At 45.5% G+C, this 23154-nt stretch overlaps 1 protein-coding gene across 4 annotated transcripts in view; it reads right to left on the reverse strand.

The window, feature by feature from the left end:
* LOC137383978 (ETS domain-containing protein Elk-4-like) overlaps positions 1–23154 on the reverse strand; it is a 63330-nt gene that overhangs the window by 26800 nt on the left and 13376 nt on the right. For all 4 annotated transcript variants that reach the window (XR_010977518.1, XR_010977517.1, XM_068057474.1 and 1 more), the window contains 2 exons: positions 2445–2666; positions 207–1055 (listed from right to left, as the gene is read on the reverse strand). Coding sequence is in view for 2 of the 4 variants with exons in the window: in XM_068057474.1 (XP_067913575.1) it covers positions 207–1055; positions 2445–2651 (1056 nt within the window). In the remaining 2 variants the exon portion in view is untranslated. The remainder of the gene's footprint in view (positions 1–206; positions 1056–2444; positions 2667–23154) is intronic.

Below are 23154 nucleotides of genomic sequence, written 5' to 3' on the forward strand. Positions count from 1 at the left end.
GCGGATAATATGAGAAAATTGAGTTGATGTATAGGATCAGCCATGATCTTACTGAATGGCAGGGCAGGCTCAAGGGGAGTATGGCCTACTGTGGCTTCTATTTCTTATATTCCTATTGACAATGGCATCCTAATTGGTATTTTGTAAGTTCGACCGGAAACACGACTAAACTCAACAGGAAATAAGATTTTGTCAGGTTAGCTGACCTGAGTTAAATAGGCAGGTGTTAGCGATGCTGCCGCGAGGGGAGGACTTGGCAATGCCAGAGGGCTTGGGTCACTACTGGTAATGACCAATGTCGGGGTGAGTTCCAGTCCCTTAGGCTTTTTTGACCGGCCCTTCTGATGTCTGGCTTCTGCATTGTCCAGTGACGGATCTCCCCCATCCGAGGAGAGTTCCAGAGGCTGGGTCAGGTCGTCTGACGGACTGGCGGCCAGCTCAGTTTCAACAGGTAAGCTATCGGGTGGATCCAAGGAGGAGTCTAAAATGGGCGAGCCAGGGCTCAAGGGCAGAGGCACGGAAGGTGAGGTGGAGGAGGCAGGCGGAGTCGTGGTGAAAGACGTCACAATGTTTGGCACAGTTGGGGATTCTTCCGTTGACGCTGGCTTCGGTGAGGTCACTGTGACCGAGGGCATCACCACAGGTTCGACCACAGAGACCAGCGATGGCTTTTTAGGAGGGTTGGTTACGAATTTAATGACAGTCACTGGTTCCTGATGAGGTGGCTTCTTTTTCTTCTCCTCTGGCAATTTCTCTGCTGGGTTCTCGATTTTAATGGACTTAAAGATGTTCGGGTTGGTTTGCAATGAGTTCAAGGTGAAGGACGAGTACAGCCCTGAGCGGATGTAATCATTGCGGCTGGAGATCTTGGAGGATGAGGCTGCTTTCTCCTGGCTATGGTTCTCCTTGTCCTTCTGTGGCCTACTCATTTCAGGTGAGCTGGTTTCCATCCCATTCTCAGTTCTGCCCACCATGTTGAAGTCCATGTTTAATATCTCTGGATAGCACACAAATTTATACACAAATTTCTGTCCATTCACCTTTTTAATAATGTTCTGCAGATTAAACAAAAAAAAAGCAGAATGAAAGAAAGAAGTGCACACTTCCAGAATTCCATCACTCCTCACCAAGAAACATGCCTTTTCTTTTTGAATTACAGCAGGACTCTGAGTATAACTGAATCGTTTACATGAAAACAAGGTTGGAATTCACAACAATGATTCCAGGTATGTAAAAGTTAGGAGCGCAGGAGGAGGTCATTCAGTCCCTCGAGCCTGTTGTGCCATTCAAAAAGATCATCTTGGCTCCACATTCTTTTATCTTGATCAGCATAAATCTATTGATCTCGGATTTAAAATTATTAATTGAGCTAGGATCTACTGCTTTTTGTGGATCACACTTCTACCCACTTTGCAAGAAAAAATGTCTGACTTCTCTCCTCAATGACCTGCCTCTGATTTTAAGGTCATGTATCCTTGATCTAGACTCTCCCACCAGCAAAAAAAAATGTTTCTCTCTATCTACCCTATTATAGAATGGTTACAGCACAGAAATTCCTTTCAAAATCAAAAAATCCCAATTAATTAACCTCTTAACCCTCCATATTCCAGGGAATATAAACCTAGTTTATGTAACCTCTCCTCATGATCGAATCCTTGGAGCCCTGGCAACATTCAGTTGCATGGAGAGACTGGAGAAGATGGGATTCTTCCCCTTGGGGCTCAGAAGGTTAAGGGAAGATTTAATTCGAGACGTTCTAAATGATGAAGGGTTTCGATAGAGTAAATATGGAGAAATTGTCAGGAGGGTCAGTAACCAGAGGACACAGATTTAAGGTAATTGGCAAAAGAAGCAGAGGCGGCATGCAGCAAATTGCTTAACGCAGTGAGTTGTGATCCGAAATGCGCTTCCTGAAAGGGCGTGGAAGCAGATTCAATAGTAACTTTCAAAAGGGAATTCGGTCAAGAGAAGGAAAAAATTATAAGGGGTATGGGAAAAGAGCAGGGGGAGAGTGGAACTAATTAAATAACTCTTTCCAAAAACCAGTACAAGCTCTTTTGCCTAAAATCCTTGTCTTCCAGGTACCGACCCTCCCAACATCCTCAATAATCACGCCCACCCTCTCACTGATTTCAGATTGCGAATCTTTGGAATTCTGTACCCAGAGGGCTGTGGATGCTCAATTGTTGAGTAAATTCAAGACTGAGATTGATAGATTTTGGGGCACCAAGGGAATTGAGGGTTATGGGGATCGGGTGGGAAAGTGGAGTTGAAGGTAGAAGATCAGCCATGATCTCATTGAATGGCGGAGTGGGTTCAAGGGGCTAAATGGCTTAATCCTGGTCCTGTTTCTTACATGTTTTAAAAAGAAGGGTGGCCTGGTTTGTCTCAGACATTTGCAACATAGCATCCAGCTTGCTTGAAATAAAAATAATAACCTGTACCTTGTCATAATAATATCGTAGTGCTCTACTCAGCTTATCATAATTCATGTTGGGTTTGTTTTTGCGGAATCCCCAGAGTTTGGCCACATCCTCAGCCTTGAGCAGTTTGAACTCCCCATCGTTCGACGTCCAGCAGATCAGGTGGTCGTTCTTGGGCTCCAGAAGAAGCTGCAGCAGGAACTGCCACAGCGTGATGGTGCTGTCCATGCCTGGCACTGCCACCTGCGGAACAGGCAAGACAGCCGATTAAAGAGAAAGCTCTGATTTTACGGGTTATGTCCCCCTTGACCTAGACTCCCCCAATCATTCAGGGTTGGGAGCAAAGAAGTAGCCACGGCATCTTCTATCTCAGTTTTACTAGGAGAGAATTGACTGGTGCACATGAGAGAAGTGGGCCAGAACCAGCAGTAGTAAGAGTCAAATTTCTCCAGGTACATTTATCAGCCCCCAGCCAGTGGCAATTAACAATGCCGTTTTTGAGATGTGTGGCTCCAGCCCAACGTGACAACATGTAGCCCGCAAATATTCCCAGTTGTAAAAGAAAGATCTTACACTTGTATTTTCACTAGCTCAGGATGTCTCAAAGTGTTTCACAGCCACTGAAGAACTTTTGAAGTTGTGACATCAGCCAATTTGCGCACAGCAAGCTCCCACAAACAGCAATGAGATAACGACCAGATAATTTTTTTTTATATGGTGTTGATAAATATTGGTCAGAACAGCAGGCAGAATTCCCCTGCTCTTCTGTGAACTAATGCCACAGGCTCATTTATATCCAGCTGAGGGGGCGCAGTAGTTAGCACTGCAGCCTCACAGCTCCAGCGACCTGGGTTCGATTCTGGGTACAGCCTGTGCGGAGTTTGCAAGTTCTCCCTGTGACTGCGTGGGTTTTCGCCAGGTGCTCCGGTTTCCTCCCACAGCCAAAGACTTGCAGGTTGATAGGTAAATTGGCCATTATAAATTGCCCCTAGGAGAGGTAGGTAGTCGGGAAGGTGGTGATGTGGTAGGAATATGGGATTAATGTAGGATTGGTATAAATGGGTGGTTGATGGTCGGCACAGACTCGGTGGGCCGAAGGGCCTGTTTCAGTGCTGTATCTCTAAATAAAAAATAAATAACTAATGTCTCAGCCAAAAGACAGCACCTTCGACATTGGGAGTGACGGCCTGAATTACATGGTAAAGTGTTTAGAGTGAGGCTTGAATCTACAACCTTCTGACTTGGAGGAGAGTGTGCTGCTATCCATTGAGCCAAGTTACATTAACAACAGCAGCAACAAAAATTAAATTCACTGTGCCAAGATAATCTCATTCTCAAAGGTCACCACATGTACTCACTCATTCCATTAGACCTGTCAGACCCTCCTGTTCAAGGCACAACAAAAAGCAGGAAAAACTGGGAACAATCAGCAGCATCTGGTAGAGAATGGAAAGTTAGGTCAATTTTCCAGCATGAGTTGAGAGAGATAAAGTGGGGAAGAGAAAGGGAAGGAGAGTGCTTGTGGGTGAGGCAGAGAGAAAAGGGCAGAGAAAAAAAGACAAGAGAGATGGGCTGAGGGATACATAGAATAGTGAGAGGGGAGAATAAGGACAGGGAGATGAAGGAAGGGAGAAAGGAGAAGATGGGAATAGGGAGAGAGGAGCAGGGAAGTAAAAGGAGTGAAACAGGGAAAAAGATAAAGAGATAGAGGGACATGTAAACAGAAAGTAAATGGAAAGAGAGCAAGAGAGCAGAGGGGGAAATAAATAAGGAGCCAAAAGAAAATTTAAAAAACATTGATTTAGTTTAGAGATACAGCACTGAAACAGGCCCTTCGGCCCACCGAGTCTGTGCCGACCATCAACCACCCATTTATACTAATCCTACATAGCCGCTAAGCGCATTGCACTTTTGAACTACAAGAAAGCCCCCAGCGATTTAACATCCGCAGCACTTAAAGCAGCCAGAAGTACTGCACAAAGAACAGCTAGGCGTTGCGCAAACGACTACTGGCAACACCTATGCAGTCATATTCAGCTGGCCTCAGACACCGGAAACATCAGAGGAATGTATGATGGCATGAAGAGAGCTCTTGGGCCAACCATCAAGAAGATCACCCCCCTCAAATCTAAATCGGGGGACATAATCACTGACCAACGCAAACAGATGGACCGCTGGGTTGAGCACTACCTAGAACTGTACTCCAGGGAGAATGCTGTCACTGAGACTGCCCTCAATGCAGCCCAGCCTCTACCAGTCATGGATGAGCTGGACATACAGCCAACCAAATCGGAACTCAGTGATGCCATTGATTCCCTAGCCAGCGGAAAAGCCCCTGGGAAGGACAGCATTACCCCTGAAATAATCAAGTGTGCCAAGCCTGCTATACTCTCAGCACTACATGAACTGCTATGCCTGTGCTGGGACGAGGGAGCAGTACCCCAGGACATGCGCGATGCCAACATCATCACCCTCTATAAAAACAAAGGTGACCGCGGTGACTGCAACAACTACCGTGGAATCTCCCTGCTCAGCATAGTGGGGAAAGTCTTTGCTCGAGTCGCTCTGAACAGGCTCCAGAAGCTGGCCGAGCGCGTCTACCCTGAGGCACAGTGTGGCTTTCGTGCAGAGAGATCGACTATTGACATGCTGTTCTCCCTTCGTCAGATACAGGAGAAATGCCGTGAACAACAGATGCCCCTCTACATTGCTTTCATTGATCTCACCAAAGCCTTTGACCTCGTCAGCAGACGTGGTCTCTTCAGACTACTAGAAAAGATCGGATGTCCACCAAAGCTACTAAGTATCATCACCTCATTCCATGACAATATGAAAGGCACAATTCAACATGGTGGCTCCTCATCAGAGCCCTTTCCTATCCTGAGTGGTGTGAAACAGGGCTGTGTTCTCGCACCCACACTATTTGGGATTTTCTTCTCCCTGCTGCTTTCACATGCGTTCAAATCCTCTGAAGAAGGAATTTTCCTCCACACAAGATCAGGGGGCAGGTTGTTCAACCTTGCCCGCCTAAGAGCGAAGTCCAAAGTACGGAAAGTCCTCATCAGAGAACTCCTCTTTGCTGACGATGCTGCTTTAACATCTCACACTGAAGAATGCCTGCAGAGTCTCATCGACAGGTTTGCGTCTGCCTGCAATGAATTTGGCCTAACCATCAGCCTCAAGAAAACGAACATCATGGGGCAGGATGTCAGAAATGCTCCATCCATCAATATTGGCGACCACGCTCTGGAAGTGGTTCAAGAGTTCACCTACCTAGGCTCAACTATCACCAGTAACCTGTCTCTAGATGCAGAAATCAACAAGCGCATGGGTAAGGCTTCCACTGCTATGTTCAGACTGGCCAAGAGAGTGTGGGAAAATGGCGCACTGACACGGAACACAAAAGTCCGAGTGTATCAGGCCTGTGTCCTCAGTACCTTGCTCTACGGCAGCGAGGCCTGGACAACGTATGCCAGCCAAGAGCGACGTCTCAATTCATTCCATCTTCGCTGCCTTCGGAGAATACTTGGCATCAGGTGGCAGGACTATATCTCCAACACAGAAGTCCTTGAAGCGGCCAACATCCCCAGCTTATACACACTACTGAGTCAGCGGCGCTTGAGATGGCTTGGCCATGTGAGCCGCATGGAAGATGGCAGGATCCCCAAAGACACATTGTACAGCGAGCTCGCCACTGGTATCAGACCCACCGGCCGTCCATGTCTCCGTTATAAAGACGTCTGCAAACGCGACATGAAATCGTGTGACATTGATCACAAGTCGTGGGAGTCAGTTGCCAGCATTCGCCAGAGCTGGCGGGCAGCCATAAAGACAGGGCTAAATTGTGGCGAGTCGAAGAGACTTAGTAGTTGGCAGGAAAAAAGACAGAGGCGCAAGGGGAGAGCCAACTGTGCAACAGCCCCAACAAACAAATTTCTCTGCAGCACCTGTGGAAGAGCCTGTCACTCCAGAATTGGCCTTTATAGCCACTCCAGGTGCTGCTTCACAAACCACTGACCACCTCCAGGCGCGTATCCATTGTCTCTCGAGATAAGGAGGCCCAAAAGAAACACTAATCCCATATTCCTACCACTTCCCTACCTATCCCAATATTTCCCTACCACCTACCTATACTAGGGGCAATTTATAATGGCCAATTTACCTACCAACCTGCAAGTCTTTTGGCTTGTGGGAGGAAACCGGAGCACCCGGAGAAAACCCACGCAGACACAGGGAGAACTTGCAAACTCCACACAGGTAGTACCCAGAATTGAACCCGGGTCGCTGGAGCTGTGAGGCTGCGGTGCTAACCACTGCGCCACTGTGCCGCCCATTGTTGGAAATCTGAAGGAAAAACAGGAAACACTGGGAATAACAGCAGGTCAGTCAGAATGGGGGAATGGAAAGGCAGGTTTACATGTCACATGGGACCTTACATCATATGCTGACTTATTATTTATTGAAGGAGGGTGCAGTGCTGCCAATCAGTCTCCAGATGGCATTCAGTAAATAATTCATCGAATCATAGAATGATATGGCACAGAAGCAGGCCGTTCAGTCCATCGTGCCTGTGCCAGCTCTTTGGTAGAGCTATCCAATTAATCTCACTCTCCTGCTCTTTTAACCATAGCCCTTTCAAGTATTTATCTAATTCTCTTTTGAAAGTTAGTACTGAATCTGCTTCCAATGCCCTTTCATGCAGTGTATTCCAGATCACAACAACTCACTGTGCACAAGAAAAGGTTTCCTCGTGTTGCTTTTGTCAATCACCTTAACTCTCTGTTCTCTGGTTACCAACCCTTCTGCCACTGCAAGCAGTTTCTCCTTATTTACTCTATCAAAACCATCATGATTTTAAACACCTCTATCAAATCTCCGCTTAACCTTTTCCGCTTTATGGAGAACAATCCCAGCTTCTCCAGTCTCTACTCATAATTCGGGCTGGATTTGTAATGCAGGATAGCAGACCTCCCGAAACATTGCTCACTGTCAAAGGCCAGAGACAAAGTGAGTTGTCTGGTGAAGCAGTGAAAGGCAGTGAGGGCCTGTAACATATTTTATCGATTAAATTCCAGCCAATGAGAAAAAGTGACAGATGTTTTTGACGCAGGTATGATTGAAGTGTGATATGTTTATACATGAGTCTTTAATATATTAATAAACTACATATAAATAGAATCATAGAATTTTACAGCAGAGATGGAGACCATTTGGCCCAACGTGCCTGTGCTGGCTCTTTCCCCATAGCTCTGCAAATTTCTCCTTTTCAAGAACATATCAATTCTCTTGTTGAATCTGCTCCAACCAGCCTTTCGGGTAGTGCATTCCCAACCAAAAAAAAACTCACTGCATTAAAAAGATTCTCCTTATCTCCCACCTGTTTATGTGGCAAATTATCTTAAATCTGTTTCCTCTGGTGACCGACATTCCTGCCAATGGTAACAGTTTTTTTCCCTATCTACTGTATCATAACCCTTCACTATTTTGAACACCTCTATTAAATCTGTCCATAACCACCTCTGCTCGAAGGAGAAAAATCACAGCTTCTTCTACTCTTTCCACATAACTGAAGTCTCACATCTCTGGTCCCATTCTGGTAAATCTCCTCTGCATGCTCCCCAAGGCCTTGACATCCTTCCTAAAGTGAGGTGCCCAGAATTGGATACAATACCCTAGCTCAGGCCTAACCAGTGAGTGATAAAGGTTTAGCATAACGTCTTTGCTGTTGTACTCTGTATCTCCATTTATAAAGCCAAGGATCCTTTTTTTTTAAAAAGTCATTAAAGATATCGACGTACAGCCTACTTTACTAACGTGAGGTGCAGTGCTCAGCAAATTTGTCAGTGTCACAATGAAGTCAATGAGATGATTCCGTGGGAAATGTTACACTGATACAATAGGGGTGCTCTTCTGGGATCATTGGGAGATTCTCTCTGCACCTAATGTAAGACTCAAAAGTGGTTCCTCTCCCAGCACGAAACTTTCTCAGCTGGGCCAGTCCAATATTTAAGATTTACAAGACAGCCATTGGTCTGCGATTTACACTGTTTCTTTGAACCGACTTGTCCACAATCTCCACTGAAAAACCAAGGGCGGTGCAACGAGTCCCTCACTAAACCAGCACATGGATAGGAACAGGAGGAGGCCATTCAGCCCCTCTAGCCTGTTCTGCCATTCAATAAGATCATGACTGATCTGTACCTCAACTCCATTTACCCACCTCTGATCCATATCCCTGGATAAACTTATCCAACAAAAATCTCAGTCTTGAAAATTTGAATGGACCCCCAGCATCTATAGTCTTTTAGACGAAGAAAGTTCTAGATTTACCCTTTGTGTGGAAAAAGCACTTCCTGATTTCACTCCTAAATGGCTGAGCTGCAGTTTTATGATTATACCCACTTGTTCTTGACTCCCCTACTGGAGAAAATAGATTCCTTGTATCAATCCTATCAAATCCCTTTACATTTTAAATACCTGGATTAGATCACCTCTCAACCTTCTAAACTCACAGTAATACAAGCTTAGTTTATGCGCTCTGTCCTTTAAGCTCTGGTATTATTCATGTGGATTTGTGCTGCACTCTTCCCAAGGAAGTATACTGTTTGGGTAACTGATGTTGGTGAAACTGGACTGAGCTGGCTCAATGGTAGCATAGCCACCTCTGAGTCAAAAGGTGCAGCGTTCATAATCCCATTCCAGGTAGTCCCAGCGAGCGGAGACCAGAGCTCCAGCTCTGAATTTGGGGTTGACATCCAGTGGGAAACTCATGTACAGTGGCTGTTAATCAACCTGCCAATAGTCTCCAAGGGAAGTGCACATAGATACAAAAGCAGCAACACTGGACTCATCATCTGCAGTGATCTATACAATTCCTGCTTAACTGAAACCCCGAGGTGGTCTGGGCAGCATTTTGTTTGAGGATTTTACACTTGCAGGTAGCAGGTCAACTGTGCAATAGTCCCTCAACCCAACGATGGGAACTGAGGAACCTGCTTCTAATATGGAGGAGCTTGCAGAGATAGGGAGGGGCAAGGCTATGGAGGAATTTGAAAACAAGGATGAGTGTTTTAAATTCAAGGTATTGCTGGACTGGGAGTCAACATAGATCAGTGAGCATGGTGTGTGTGTGTGGGGGATGGGGTGCGGTGGAGCTGGGGGGATTTGTTGCGAGTTAGAATATGGCAGCAGGGGTGAGCTAAAGTTTACGGAGGGTAGCAGACAGAAAACCAGTGAGTAAAGCACCAGAAAAGAGCCTATTTTGATCGATTCAAAATTATCGAAAGACATTTGGCATTTAAACGGTTAAAGAGCTGGCGAATTAGATGTAAATTTCGATCTCTAAGCCAGGGCAGCGAAGGTGGCTGATCAGCCATACAAGCAAGCTAATTTGTTGAAAAATTCCTGACAAAGGGATTAGGCGGGAATGCTGTGTCAAAATTATGTGGGTGTGTCCAATAATAAATAAATGCAGACTCCATTGTGTGACTGAATCACAATTCACCCCTGCTTCAGGCCTCTTCAATGAGAATGGCTTGAAGCTTCTGTGATTCATGGCCACACAGACAAATAATAATCTGGCTTTAATCAAAAAGAAAGAACCTGCATTTGTATAGCAACTTTCACAACCGCAGAACATCCCAAGGCGCTTTACAGCCAGCGGAGCACCTTTGAAGTATAATCACTGCTGTAATGTAAGAAATGTGACAGCCAATTGGAGCACAGCAAGATCTCAAAAGCAATGAGATGATGATCAGGTAGCCCGTTTTTATTGACGTTGGCCAAGACACCAGGGAGAACTCCCCTGCTTTCCTTCAAAATAGTACCAAAGGATTTTTACATTTACTTGAGAGGGCAAACGGGGCCTCGGCTTAACATCTCATTCAAAGGGATTGCACCTCAAACAGGGCAGCACTCCCTCGGCACTGCACTACGTTTTGTCTCTCTCTCTGTGCTTGAACCCACAACCTCCTGGCTCAGTTGTAGGAGCATTGCCACTGAGTCTCAACTGACACCGAAAGAATGCCAACAAACCAGGAGGGAAGGCTGTAGACTAGTCGCTGAACAAGCTCACCAGAATCAGCAAGGTATGGAGAAACTGGAACTCTTTTGATATAACAGCAAAACCACTAGCTAATCAAAGAGATTGTAAGTTTTTATATTAACCTCATGCAGGATACAGACTTTAACATGGGCTGGAATTTTACGCCACCCCAGCGAGCCGGATGGTGGCGGGGTGGGGGTGGGGAGGGGGGGGGGTGACGTAAAATTGAGCAGGAGGCTCTGGGAAGCCTTCCCGATCTGCTCCCGCCTCCGCCCCACTTTATGTGGGCCAGTTGGGGGGGTGGAGGTGGTGCTGAGAAATGGGCCACCAGCCCCAGGCCAATCAAAGCCCTTAAGTAGCCACTTAAGGGCCTCTACCCACCTCCACGGGGATTTTACCCGAGGCAAGCGGTTGTCTGGGAGACGTGAAAGGCCAGCCAGTGAAACCTGGGATGCGACCAATCACACCGGTGAGGCAAACCAAACTTATCTGTCGTCCTGGCTCCATGTCCTTGGCTGGACTGCAGTCCCGGCAGTGACCACCACTCCCTGTTGTAGCACTGCTGGGACTAAGAGCTGCCGGCCCGATGATTGGCTGGCAGTTCAATGAGACGGGACTTACTCCCTCGAGCAGGTGGAAGTCCTGCCTTGGAACAATTAAAGCCCGGGGACCTGTAAAATGCGGGTCGGATCCCCGGGCCGGGCAGAAGCGGGTTCGCCACCGACTTTTACATCGGTGGCCAGTTCCTGTCCGCCTGACATAAAATCCAGCCCATGATTTAAGCCTGTTACTTAACTGTAAAACTGAAAAACTAGCATTGCCAAGGTTCAAAATTAAACTGTCAAGTTGAACTGCACTGGCAATGGTGCTGGGATATGTTGTAATTCACTAAGTCGAATGTAATTATCGTTGTCATTGTCATCCAAATCCAGTTATCTAGTCTGATATTCCACTGCAGTACCTGAGGGAGTGCTGCACTGTCAGAGGTGCCAACTTATGAATGAGACGTTAAACCAAGGCCCTGCCTGCCCTCTCAGATGGGTGTGAAAGATTCCACGGCCACTATTTTGAAGAGTTCTCCCCAGTGACCCGGCCAATATCCCTCAAACAACATCATGAAAGAAAGGTGATCCAGTAATTATTACATTGCTGTTTGTGACAGCTTGCTGTGTGAAAACTTGCTGCTGCATTTCCCTGTATTACAATGCCGACTACACTTCAAAAGTACTTCATCGGCTGTAAAGTGCTTTAAGGTGTCCCTACGTCGAGAAAGGCACTATATAAATGCAAATTCTCTCTTTGTACCATCCTGTTTCTTATGTTCATCATCTTAAGGGGAAATTGTGTAATTAAGTATCAGCAGGTTAAAGAAACTGTGTCTCTGATATTTCTCAGGTTAAGCCAGTCTGCGTTCCACTAAATTCCTGATAGTGATTGAGCTTTGGCTGGATCGTGTTAATATTGTCGGTTTATGTCAAATGATTCAAAAGCCAAATCAAGCATCACACATTAAAAACAAGCTAAATCCCAATCCAATATCCCTCCACATACACTGCCCCTCTCCTCCCAGAGAACTTTCCAGATCCTCAGCAAGATTAAGGCTTCCCGGGACAACAGCTGTATCACCAGTCCCTATTTACTAACTCGAGAATTATCCTTTATGTAAAAGTCTAAGTACTGAATAAAGTAGAGAGAGAACAGTCAATAGTTAAGGGCTTGGCAGGTGCTCAAATATTCCACAGCCCAAGGGCAAATATCTGGCAACTGGTGGCTATAACCGTTGTGCTAGTAACTTTGAAGTAAACATGACCAGACTAAATATAGAACGGGTAAAACAAACAGTCGTGCTGTGGCATGTCGGGTGGAGTAATATGCCTTATTCTTTGCAGCGTGTTGGAGAGCAAAAGAACTGCTGAACATTTCAGCTAGTTTCTCAAATGGAAGTTTGGTCGTGGTGACCCTTAAGGGGGAAACTTTGAGACTGTGTGTTACAGACGGAACAACAGAGTTTTGGCAGTAATTCAGAATGATTCCAAGCCTCCCCCTCCCCTACAGTTGCCAACCCCTCCAGGATTGTTCTGGAGTTATAGAGGAATTAAAGATCAATCTCCCGGACACTGCTGCACCCAACAACCAGGAGAAAAATCATAGGAGCCTTTAAAAAAAAAAGTGCGTTCTTTTTCATTGGAGATTGGAAAAACAAGGCTGTTTGAATGGGCGATGCAGTTGGAGCAAGGAGGTCATGTGATGAAACCTCCAGGTATACATCCAACCCGAGTTGATGTTTTACTTTCGCAGATGGTGTGTTTTTTGTTACCGGGTCCACCTCACCTGGGGTCGCTGTGCTGAGCAAGCGAGGCTTGTGTGAGGTAACTGCAGGGTGATTCCTCTTTTAATTCATTCTCAAGATGTGGGCAGTGCTGGTAAGGCCAGCATTTATTGCCCATCCCTATTTTCCCCGAGAAGTTGATGGTGGGCCTTCTTCTTGGACCTCCATTGGTGGTTTGATACGAATGGCTTGCCAGCGCAACATCAGAGGCCAGTTAAGAATCAACCACATTGGAGTGGAATTGGAGTCACATACAGACTGGGTAAAGATAGCAGCTTTTCTTCCTTAAAGGATATTAGTGAACCAGTTGTGTTTTTATGTCAATCCAATAGCTTCATGGTCACTTTTACTGATAACAAATTTTTAAAAAAGCAGAATTCAAAATCTCAAACTGCATGGTGGGATTTGAATTCAGAATGCTGAATTACTAATCCCGGCCTCTTGATTACAAGTCTATTATGAGTCATATAGATGAGATTTGATCCTTGAACTGCACTAGTTAGGCTATGGCAATGTTGGAGGTCCTATGATTAGCCTCAGCGTCCCTGGGCTGGGGGAGGAGTAAAAAAAAAATCAGCCAAGGGTTCTGCTCCAACTCACTATCCAATAGTTTTCATTGGAAAGTAAGCTGCATGGCTGACTACTGATGACAGGCCTGGGCTGTGCTGTTATACTTCATCCTCTCCAGTATGGTCAAGTGGCATCACAATACTCACTGACTAGGCTCATACTTGGGTGAGTGACTGAAAGGAGCCAGTGGCAGAGAATCCCAGCAAGAGTTCGCAGCTTCAGGAGAGATGGAGAGAAAACTGAAAGGAATGGAAGGGTTTTGGGAGATTACATAATCAGAAACTGTTTCCACTGGCAGGAGGGTCGGCAACCAAAGGAAGAAGACTGAAGATAAATGGCAAAAGAACCAGAGGGGCAATGAGGACTCGTAATTTTGCAGAGTGAGTGTACTGCCTGAAAGGGTGATGAAAGCAGATTCAATAGTAATTTTCAAAAGGAAACTGGATATATATTTGAAAAGGAAAAAATTGCATGGCTATGGGGAAATCATAGCATCATAGAAATTTGCTGTATATAAGGAGGCCATTCGGCCCACTGTATCCATGCTGGCCAATAAGTAACCATCCAGCCTCATCCCTTTTTCCAGCTCTTGACCCATAGCCTTGTAGGTTATGGCACTTCAAGTGCATATCCAAGTACTTTTTAAATGGTATGTGGGTTTTTGCCTCTACCATCATTTCAGCCAGTGAGTTCCAGATCCCCACCACCCTCTGGGTAAAAAGAATTTGCTTGAATCCCTTCTAAACCTTCTGCCTCTTACCAGAAATCTATGCCTCTGGTTTTGGACCCCTCAACCAAGGGGAATAGGGAATCCACTCTATCTAGACCCCTCTTAATTTTATACACTTCAATTAGGTCTCCCCTAGCCTCTCCAAACTTTCCTCATAACTAAAATTCTCCAGTCCAGGCAGCATCCTTGTAAATCTCTGGTGCAATCACATCATTCCTGTAGTATGGTGACCTGAACTACATGCAGTAGTCCAGCGACAGCCTAACCAGTGTTTATATAGTTCCAGTGTAACCTCCCAGCTCTTATTAGCCAAGGCATATAAATATAAAGGCAAATATCCCATATGCCTTCTTGACCACCTTATCTAGCTGCCCAGCCATCTTTAGGGATCGGTGGACATGCACTTCAAAGTCCCTCTGTTCCTCTACACTTCTCAGTATCCTACCATTTATTGTAGGCCTTCCCCAAATGCATTACTTCAAGCTTCTCTGGATTGCAATTCATTTCCACTGTTTGCCCACCTGATTAGTCCATTGATATTTAATAGGAACAGGAGTAGGCCATTCAGCCCATTGAGCCTGCCCTGCCATTCAATACGATCGTCGCTGATCATCCACTTCAATGCCTTTTTCCCAGACTATCCTCATATCCCCTTATGTCATTTGTATTTAGAAATCTGTCAATCTCTGCTTTAAACATACTCAATGACTGAGCTTCCATAGCCCTTTGGGGTAGAGAATTCCAAAGATTCACAACCCTTTGAGTAAAGAAATTTCTCCTCATCTCAGTCCTAAGTGGCTTCCCCCTTATTTTGAAACTGTGTCCCCTGTTCTAGACTCCCCAACCAGGGGAAACATCTTAGCTGCATCTACCCTGTCTATCCCTTTAAGTATTTTGTAGGTTTCAATGAGATCACATCTCATTCTTCGAAACTCTAGAGAATACAGGCCCAGTTTCCCCAATCTCTCTTCACAGGACAGTCCTGCCATCCCAGGAAAAAGTCTGGTGAACCTTTGTTGCATTCCCTCTAAGGCAATAATATCCTTCCTAAGGTAAGGGGACCAAAACTGCACACAGTACTCCAAGTGCGGTCTAACCAAGGTTCTATACAATTGAAGCAAGATTTCATTACTCCTGTACTCAATTCCTCTTGTGATAAAGGCTAACATACCATTAACCTTCCCAATTGCTTGCTGCACCTGCATGTTAGCTTTCAGTGACTTATTGACAAATACACCCAGGCCCCTTTGTACATCTACACTTTTTAATCTCTTACCATTTAAGAAATACTCTGCACATCTATTCCTCCTACCAAAGTGGATAACCTCACATTTTTCCACATTATATTCCATCTGCCACGTTCTTGTCCACTCACTAAGTCTGTCCAAATCTCTTGAAGCCGCTTTGCATCTTCCTCACCTAGTTTTGTGTCATGCGCGAACTTGGAAATACTACATTTGGTCCCCACATACAAATCATTTATATATATTGTGAACAGCTGGGGCCCAAGCACTGAACCCTGCAGTACCCCACTAGTCACAGCCTGTCAATGTGAGAATGACCCATTTATTCCTACTCTCTGCTTTCTGCCTGTTAACCAATCCTTAATCCATGCCAGTATATTGGCATCAGGTGGCAGGACCGTATCTCCAACACAGAAGTCCTCGAGGCGGCCAACATCCCCAGCTTATACACACTACTGAGTCAGCGGCGCTTGAGATGGCTTGGCCATGTGAGCCACATGGAAGATGGCAGGATCCCCAAAGACACATTGTACAGCGAGCTCGCCACTGGTATCAGACCCACCGGCCGTCCATGTCTCCGCTTTAAAGACATCTGCAAACGCGACATGAAGTCCTGTGACATTGATCACAAGTCGTAGGAGTCAGTTGCCAGTGTTCGCCAGAGCTGGCGGGCAGCCATAAAGGCGGGGCTAAAGTGTGGCGAGTCGAAGAGACTTAGCAGTTGGCAGGAAAAAAGACAAAAGTGCAAGGGGAGATCCAACTGCGTACCAGCCCCGACAAACAAATGTTTATGCAGCACCTGTGGAAGAGCCTGTCACTCTAGAATTGGCCTTTATAGTCACTCCAGGCACTGCTCCACAAACCACTGACCACCTCCAAGCGCTTACCCATTGTCTCTCGAGATAAGGAGGCCAAAGAAGATATTACTGCCTATCCCAGGTGCTTTAATTTTGCTAACCAATCTCCTGTTGGGGACTTCATCAAAAGGCTTCTGAAAATCCAAGTATACCATGTCCACCGACTGCCCTTTATCAATTCTATTAGTAACATCTTCAAAAAACTCCAACAGGTTCGTCAAACATGATTTCCCATTCATAAATCCATGTTGACTCTGCCCAATCAGATCATTATTATCCAAGTGTCCATTTATCACATCCTTTAGAATAGTTCCTCCCTTCTTAAATAGTGGGGTGATATTTGTGACCTTCCAATCTGCAGGAACCGCTCCAGAATCTATAGAATTTTGGAAGATGATCACCAATGCACCCACTATCCATAGCTACCTCTTTGAAAACACTTGGATGTAGAATATCAGGTCCTGGGGACTTATCAACCTTCAGCCCCATTAATTTCTCCAATACAACCTTCTTACTAATTTCCTTCAATTCCTCATTCACCCAATCCCTTGGATCTCTAATTCTGGGAGATTTCTTGTATCTTCTTCAGTGAAGACAGACACAAAGTAATCATTTAGCTTCTCTGCCACTTCTCTATTCCCCATTATAAATTGTCCTGACTAATGGACCCACATTTGTCTTAGCCAAACATTTCCTTTTTACGTAACCGTAGAAGCTTTTACAGTCCGTTTTAATATTTTTTGCTAGCTTACATTCATATTCTATTCTCCCTTCATCAGTTTCTTGGTCCTCTTTTGCTGTATTCTAAAATCCTCCCAATCCTCAGGTTTACTACTATTTCTGGCAACTTTATAAGCCTTTTCTTTTAATTTTATGTAATCTTTAACTTCCTTTGTTATCCATGGTTGACTGCCTTTATTTTTGTGGTTTTTGTGCCTTGAAGGAATGTATAGTTGCTGTAAACTATGAAAGAGCAGGGGAATGAAATTAATTGAGTAGCTCTTACAATATGGATGAAAATGGAATAGTGTAGGTCAGATGGTCGGCGCAACATCGAGGGCCGAAGGGCCTGTACTGCGCTGTAATGTTCTAATTCTAAAAAAAGAGCTGGCACAGGCATGATGGACCGAATGGCCTCCTTCTGTTCTGTAAAATTCAATGATTCCACAAAAAAAAAAATCTTGACCCAACTGAAGCTGTATTGCACAGCAAGCCCATGGATGTGAGTTTTCTAGGTTAGAAGTATTCGTGGTGGAAGCTGCAGGCCAAAAAACTCAACTTTCCCTCCCTTTCCCTGCTTGCTCCTCTCCCTACACCTGAGGCAGGGCATAACATGGACTGGTGCCAGAGCGGTTTCATATACAAACACATGGAACGTTAGGCAAAAGCAGATGGGACTTGCACAGATGAGCGTCAGTAGGAACTGGCAGCAGTCCAAGGAGAGAGAGAAGAAAACCTGTTGAAACAGGCCTCAGACATTGTGTGCTGACACTAAGCAGTCTTGTTTGTGAGAGACAGACACAAGAGAGTAAGGCCCGTCGAGACAAGCCTCAACATAGGTTACATACAAAGATAAAGAGATTGGAAGTTGATTTTTTAAATTCTTTTGTGGGATGTGGGAGTCACTGACAAGGCCAGCATTTATTGCCCATCCCTAATTGTCCTTGGCAACTGAGATGCTCACTAGGCCATTTCATAGGGCAGGGTAGGGTCAACCACATTGCTGGAGCCAGATGTAGGCCAGACCAGGTAGGGACAGCAGATTTCCTTCCCTAAAGGACGTTAGTGAACCAGATGATCAAATGAGACCAAATAATCAATGATAGTTTCATGGCACCATTGCTGAGCCTAGCTTTAAATTCAAATTAATTAATGGAATTTAATTTCACCAGCTGCCTGTGGTGGGATTTGAACCTGTGTCCCCCGAACATTGGCCTGGGTCTCTGGATTACGAGCTCAGTGACATTACCACCGTCTTCCCCTAATAACAAAATAATGTTTGGGGCAATGTCAAGTTTCCAAATTTAAAAGATTATTGGAGGAAGGGTAGGTAGAGTGGAGTGGAGGGGAACGAGCTTTGAGGTTTTTGCACAAGAATGTGTTAGAGTGTCAGGAAGTGAAATGGATCTTGACATCCAAACAATGACGGTGTAGAGGGCAGGATGAGAGTGTGAAGCATTTAGGGAAAAGGAGAAACATTTACATTGTACTACATTGTATTTAGAGCACAGAAAGTGGCCATTGGGCCCAGCACGTCCTTGCCAGTGTTTATGCTCCACATGAGCCTCCTCCCACACACTTTCATCTCATCTCATTAACATATTCTTCAGAGAAAAAGTGGCCATAATTATAGTGCTAAAATCACAAACATGCCAACTGTCAAAATTGTCAGGCTGTGTAACTACTTGTTTTCACATGTCAGGCAGTTCATGAGTTGCCAGTTTTGCTATTTTTTAATATTTGTTCATTCATGGAAAGTGGGCGTCGCTGGCAAGGCCAGCATTTATTGGCAATCCCTAGAGAAGGTGGTGGTGAGACGCTTTCTTGAACTGCTACAGTCCGTGTGGTGAAGGTACACCCACAGCGTTGTTAGGGTGGGATTTTCCAAGATGTTGACCCAGCGACCACGAAGGAATGGCTGACATATTTCAAAGTCAGATTGGTGTGCGACCAGGAGGGGAACTTGGAGGCGGTGGGGATTTGGATGGGGAGTTGGATGGGGTACAGTGTGTGAGAGGGTGGGGAGTTGGATGGAGTACAGTGTGTGTGTGTGAGAGGGTGGGGAATTGGATAGGGTACAGTGTGTAAGAGGGTGGAGAGTTGGATGGGATACAGTGTGAGAGGGTGGGAAGTTGGATGAGGTACAGTGTGTGAGAGGGTGGGGAGTTGGATGGAGTACAGTGTGAGACGGTGGGGAGTTGGATGGGGTACAGTGTGAGACGGTGGGGAGTTGGATGGGGTACAGAGTGTGAGAGGGTGGGGAGTTGGATGGGGTACAGTGTGTGAGAGGGTGGGGAGTTGGATGGGGTACAGTGTGTGAGACGATGGGGTGTTGGATGGGGTACAGTGTGTGAGAGGATGGGGAGTTGGATGGGGTACAGTGTGTGAGAGGGTGGGAAGTTGGATGAGGTACAGAGTGTTAGAGGGTGGGGAGTTGGATGGGGTGCAGTGTGTGAGAGGGTGGGAAGTTGGAGGGGGTACAGAGTATGAGAGGGTGGGGAGTTGGATGGGGTGCAGTGTGTGAGAGGGTGGGGAGTTGGATGGGGTGCAGTGTGAGAGAGGGTGGGGTGTTGGAGGGGGTACAGAGTATGAGAGGGTGGGGAGTTGGATGGGGTGCAGTGTGTGAGAGGGTGGGGAGTTGGATGGGGTGCAGTGTGTGAGAGGGTGGGGAGTTGGATGGGGTGCAGTGTGAGAGAGGGTGGGGTGTTGGATGGGGTGCAGTGTGAGAGAGGGTGGGGAGTTGGATGGGATACAGTGTGTGAGAGGGTGGAGTGTTGGATGGGGTACAGTGTGTGAGAGGGTGGGGAGTTGGATGGGGTACAGTGTGTCAGAGGGTGGGGTGTTGGATGGGGTGCAGTGTGTGAGAGGGTGGGGTGTTGGATGGGGTGCAGTGTTTGAGAGGGTGGGGAGTTGGATGGGGTACAGTGTGTGAAGGGTGGGGTGTTGGATGGGGTGCAGTGTGTGAGAGTTTGGGGAGTTGGATGGGGTACAGTGTGTGAGAGGATGGAGAGTTGGATGGGGTACAGTGTGTGAGAGGGTGGAGAGTTGGATGGGGTACAGTGTGTGTGTGAGAGGGTGAGGTACAGTGTGTGAGAGGGTGGGGAGTTGGATGGGGTACAGTGTGTGTGTGAGAGGGTGGGGTACAGTGTGTGAGAGGTTGGGGTGTTGGATGGGTGCAGTGTGTGAGAGGGTGGGGTGTTGGATGGGGTGCAGTGTCTCCCTAGACTGGGTCTAGAGGGAGTAGAGTGCCTTTGAGGATGGGGGGTAGTGTTTATTATAGCGTGACCATGAGGTAATTTCAGATAAGCAATAGTCTGTTGAAAATACTTTGCTTCTTCTTTTTATAGATTAAAACTCTATCAATTGTGGAATATAAAAGTGCTTAAAATGAATCAGCCTCTAGCATTCTTAATGTAAAAATACAGCATTTTCTGCAACTTTTCTTGCTTTTCTAGGTTGCAACATAGGGAATAGAGAGTCAAACAATGGGGGCAGAAAGTTTGGAGGTTAGAGGTCAGAGAATGTTTGCCCACTCTGGGCACGTCTGAACCTGTAAGGGTCAAGGGTTACAGAGCAAAGAGGCAAATGCAGTTGACATACAATTCAACCACGATTTCACTGAATGGCAAAGCACCTACCAAACCTGCAACCTCCACCACCTAGAAGCTACAACCTCCAAGCTCCCCACAAGTCACGCACCATCCTGACCTGGACATCTATCGGCCGTTCCTTCAATTTCGCTCAGTAAAAATCCTGGAACACCCTATCTAACAGTACTGTGGAAGCATGTTCACCACACGGAATTCAGCCATTCAAGAAGGTGGCTCACCACCGCCTTCTCAAGGGCAACCAGGGATGGACAAGAAATGCCAGCTTTGGCAGTGATACCCACATTCTGTACACGAGTAAAAAGAAAAGCAGGCACGTGGGGCTCAATGCTCCACACCTGTTCCTAATGTTTCTGTGTTTGTGTATTCCTTTCTTGTATGGAGTCCAGGACTCTGTGAAATACATTAGGAGAGCCTCTCAATTATGGTTGCAGTATTCGTCAGTTAATATGGCCATATACTGCAAGCATACAAAGCTTTTATGCACCAAAGGGACCATTAATACCAGTTGCAGCAATGCTTGGCTGCTCCCTCCACTTTGTCTCCAGCAACTTCCAGGTATCCTGCGATGGTTTCCTAACAGGGAGAGCATTATATAGCAGCAAACAAGGTAACATTCCCCAAAATTCTCCCCACAACAGTAACATCACCTGTTCACCAGCCAGCAAGAAAGAATTTGGATTAATATCGAGTCCTCATTATCTCAGGATGTCCCAAAGCACTTCAGAGCTAATGAAGTTCTTTTGAAGTGCAGTCACTGTTGTAATGGAGGAAACACAGCAGGCAATTTGTGCACAGCAAGCTCCCACAAACAGCAATGTGATAAATGACCAAATAATCTGTTTTTTAGAGATTTGTTGGGTGAGAGGTAAATATGGGTTAGAACACCTGATCTTTTACGTCCACCTGAGAAGGCAGATGCCTGAAACGATAGATGGCACATCCAACAGTTGAGCACTCCCTCAGTACTACACTAGAGTGTCAGCCTAGATTTTGTGCTCAAGTCTCTATAATGGGACTTGAACCCACAACCTTCTTTGCATTACAACAGTGACTATACTTCCAAAGTTGGCTATAAAGTGCTTTAGGACGTCCTGAGATAGTGAAGGGTGCTATAGAAATGCAAGATTTTCTTGCTTTCTGACTAAGTTAAACGAGTTCTCCAAATAAGCCACAGCTGACATCAAGTGGTTAATGTCAGCACTAAGATAAGGTAATTGGTAAATCTGGGCCAGCATGAGATAAAGAGACAGGCAGTAGAGAGGGGGGCATATGCTCAGATAGAGTGAAAGAGAGAGGGGAGAAAAAGATACACACAGTGACTGAAAGAGAGAAATACCCACAGATAGAGTGACTCAGAGAGATACACACAGACAGAAAGAGATACTCACAGATAGAGTGACTGAGGGAGATACACACAGATAGAGTGACTGAGAGAGATACACACAGATAGCGAGAGAGATGCACAGAGATACAGTGACTGAGAGAGATACACACAGATAAAGAGATACACACAGATAGATAGAGATACACACAGGTAGAGTGACAGAGAGATACACACAGATAGAGAGAGATACAGACAGATAGAGACTGAGAGATACACACAGACAGAGTGAGAAAAACAAAGAGGGACAGAAAATGAGAGTTAGGACAGACACAGAGACACAGATTGATATTTTAATATTTTGTTATATACCCTAAATGGTTACCACACCTACCTCTCTTGTCAATGAATACTCATGTAAGCAGCTTTGTTTAGGCAGCTGTAGTTGCTATTTATATATATATATATATATATATATATACCTACCATAGCTGAGCAAAAAGCTATTCAATATTTTCCAGGAAATGACATTCATTTGGAATATCCCTGCTGTTTATGAAGAGAAGTCAAGAACCAAAAATGTGTATTTTATTGCTTAGCTCTGATTCCTGGTCCTGTGATCATCTAGAATTAGGAGGGGATAGGGTGGGTCTAAAAAAGGAGAGGTGAGCATCTTGAGGTAGGGTTGCCAACCCGCCAGCATTGGCCTGGAGTCTCCTGGAACTGAGGATGAATGGCTAGGACACTGCTGCGAGCAAAACCCGAGCAAAAATTGTAGAGGCATTAAAAAGATTGTGTTTTTCATTGTTTTTGAATACCTCTGCTCATTTGTTCTAAAAATATTGGAAATGGTGGAAAAATGGCTGTTTGACTGTTAGTCAAGAATCATCAAATCAATAGTGAAGAGTCTTCACTTTCCAATTTATTTGGGAAGGCAGCGATGCTGTAATGATGGACATGTTGAATGACCAATGGTGGAAGCGTGTGGGTGGGTCATCGAGGACACCTCTAGAAATACATTCCATCAGAGTTGGCAACCTTATCTTGGGGGTGAATTTAACTTTTATCATCGGTAAAACAATATTGAATGACAGTGAATCAGCTGCCCATGTTCTTTCCCAGCCTGATTTTTGCCTGCCAATAAAATGTAAACTGACTCCTGCGTAAATGTGCACACCCCAAACCCCACAGTTCCTCATTTCCTTTTTAATGCCATTTAATAGTTAAATACTATCTCGAATGCTCCTTAATAAAACTAGGAGCAAATCATATAAATTGCAATAGATGCAAAGCACATTCAAAGAC

This window comes from Heterodontus francisci, chromosome 25 (genome assembly GCF_036365525.1).
Source record: "Heterodontus francisci isolate sHetFra1 chromosome 25, sHetFra1.hap1, whole genome shotgun sequence".
NCBI lineage: Eukaryota > Metazoa > Chordata > Chondrichthyes > Heterodontiformes > Heterodontidae > Heterodontus > Heterodontus francisci.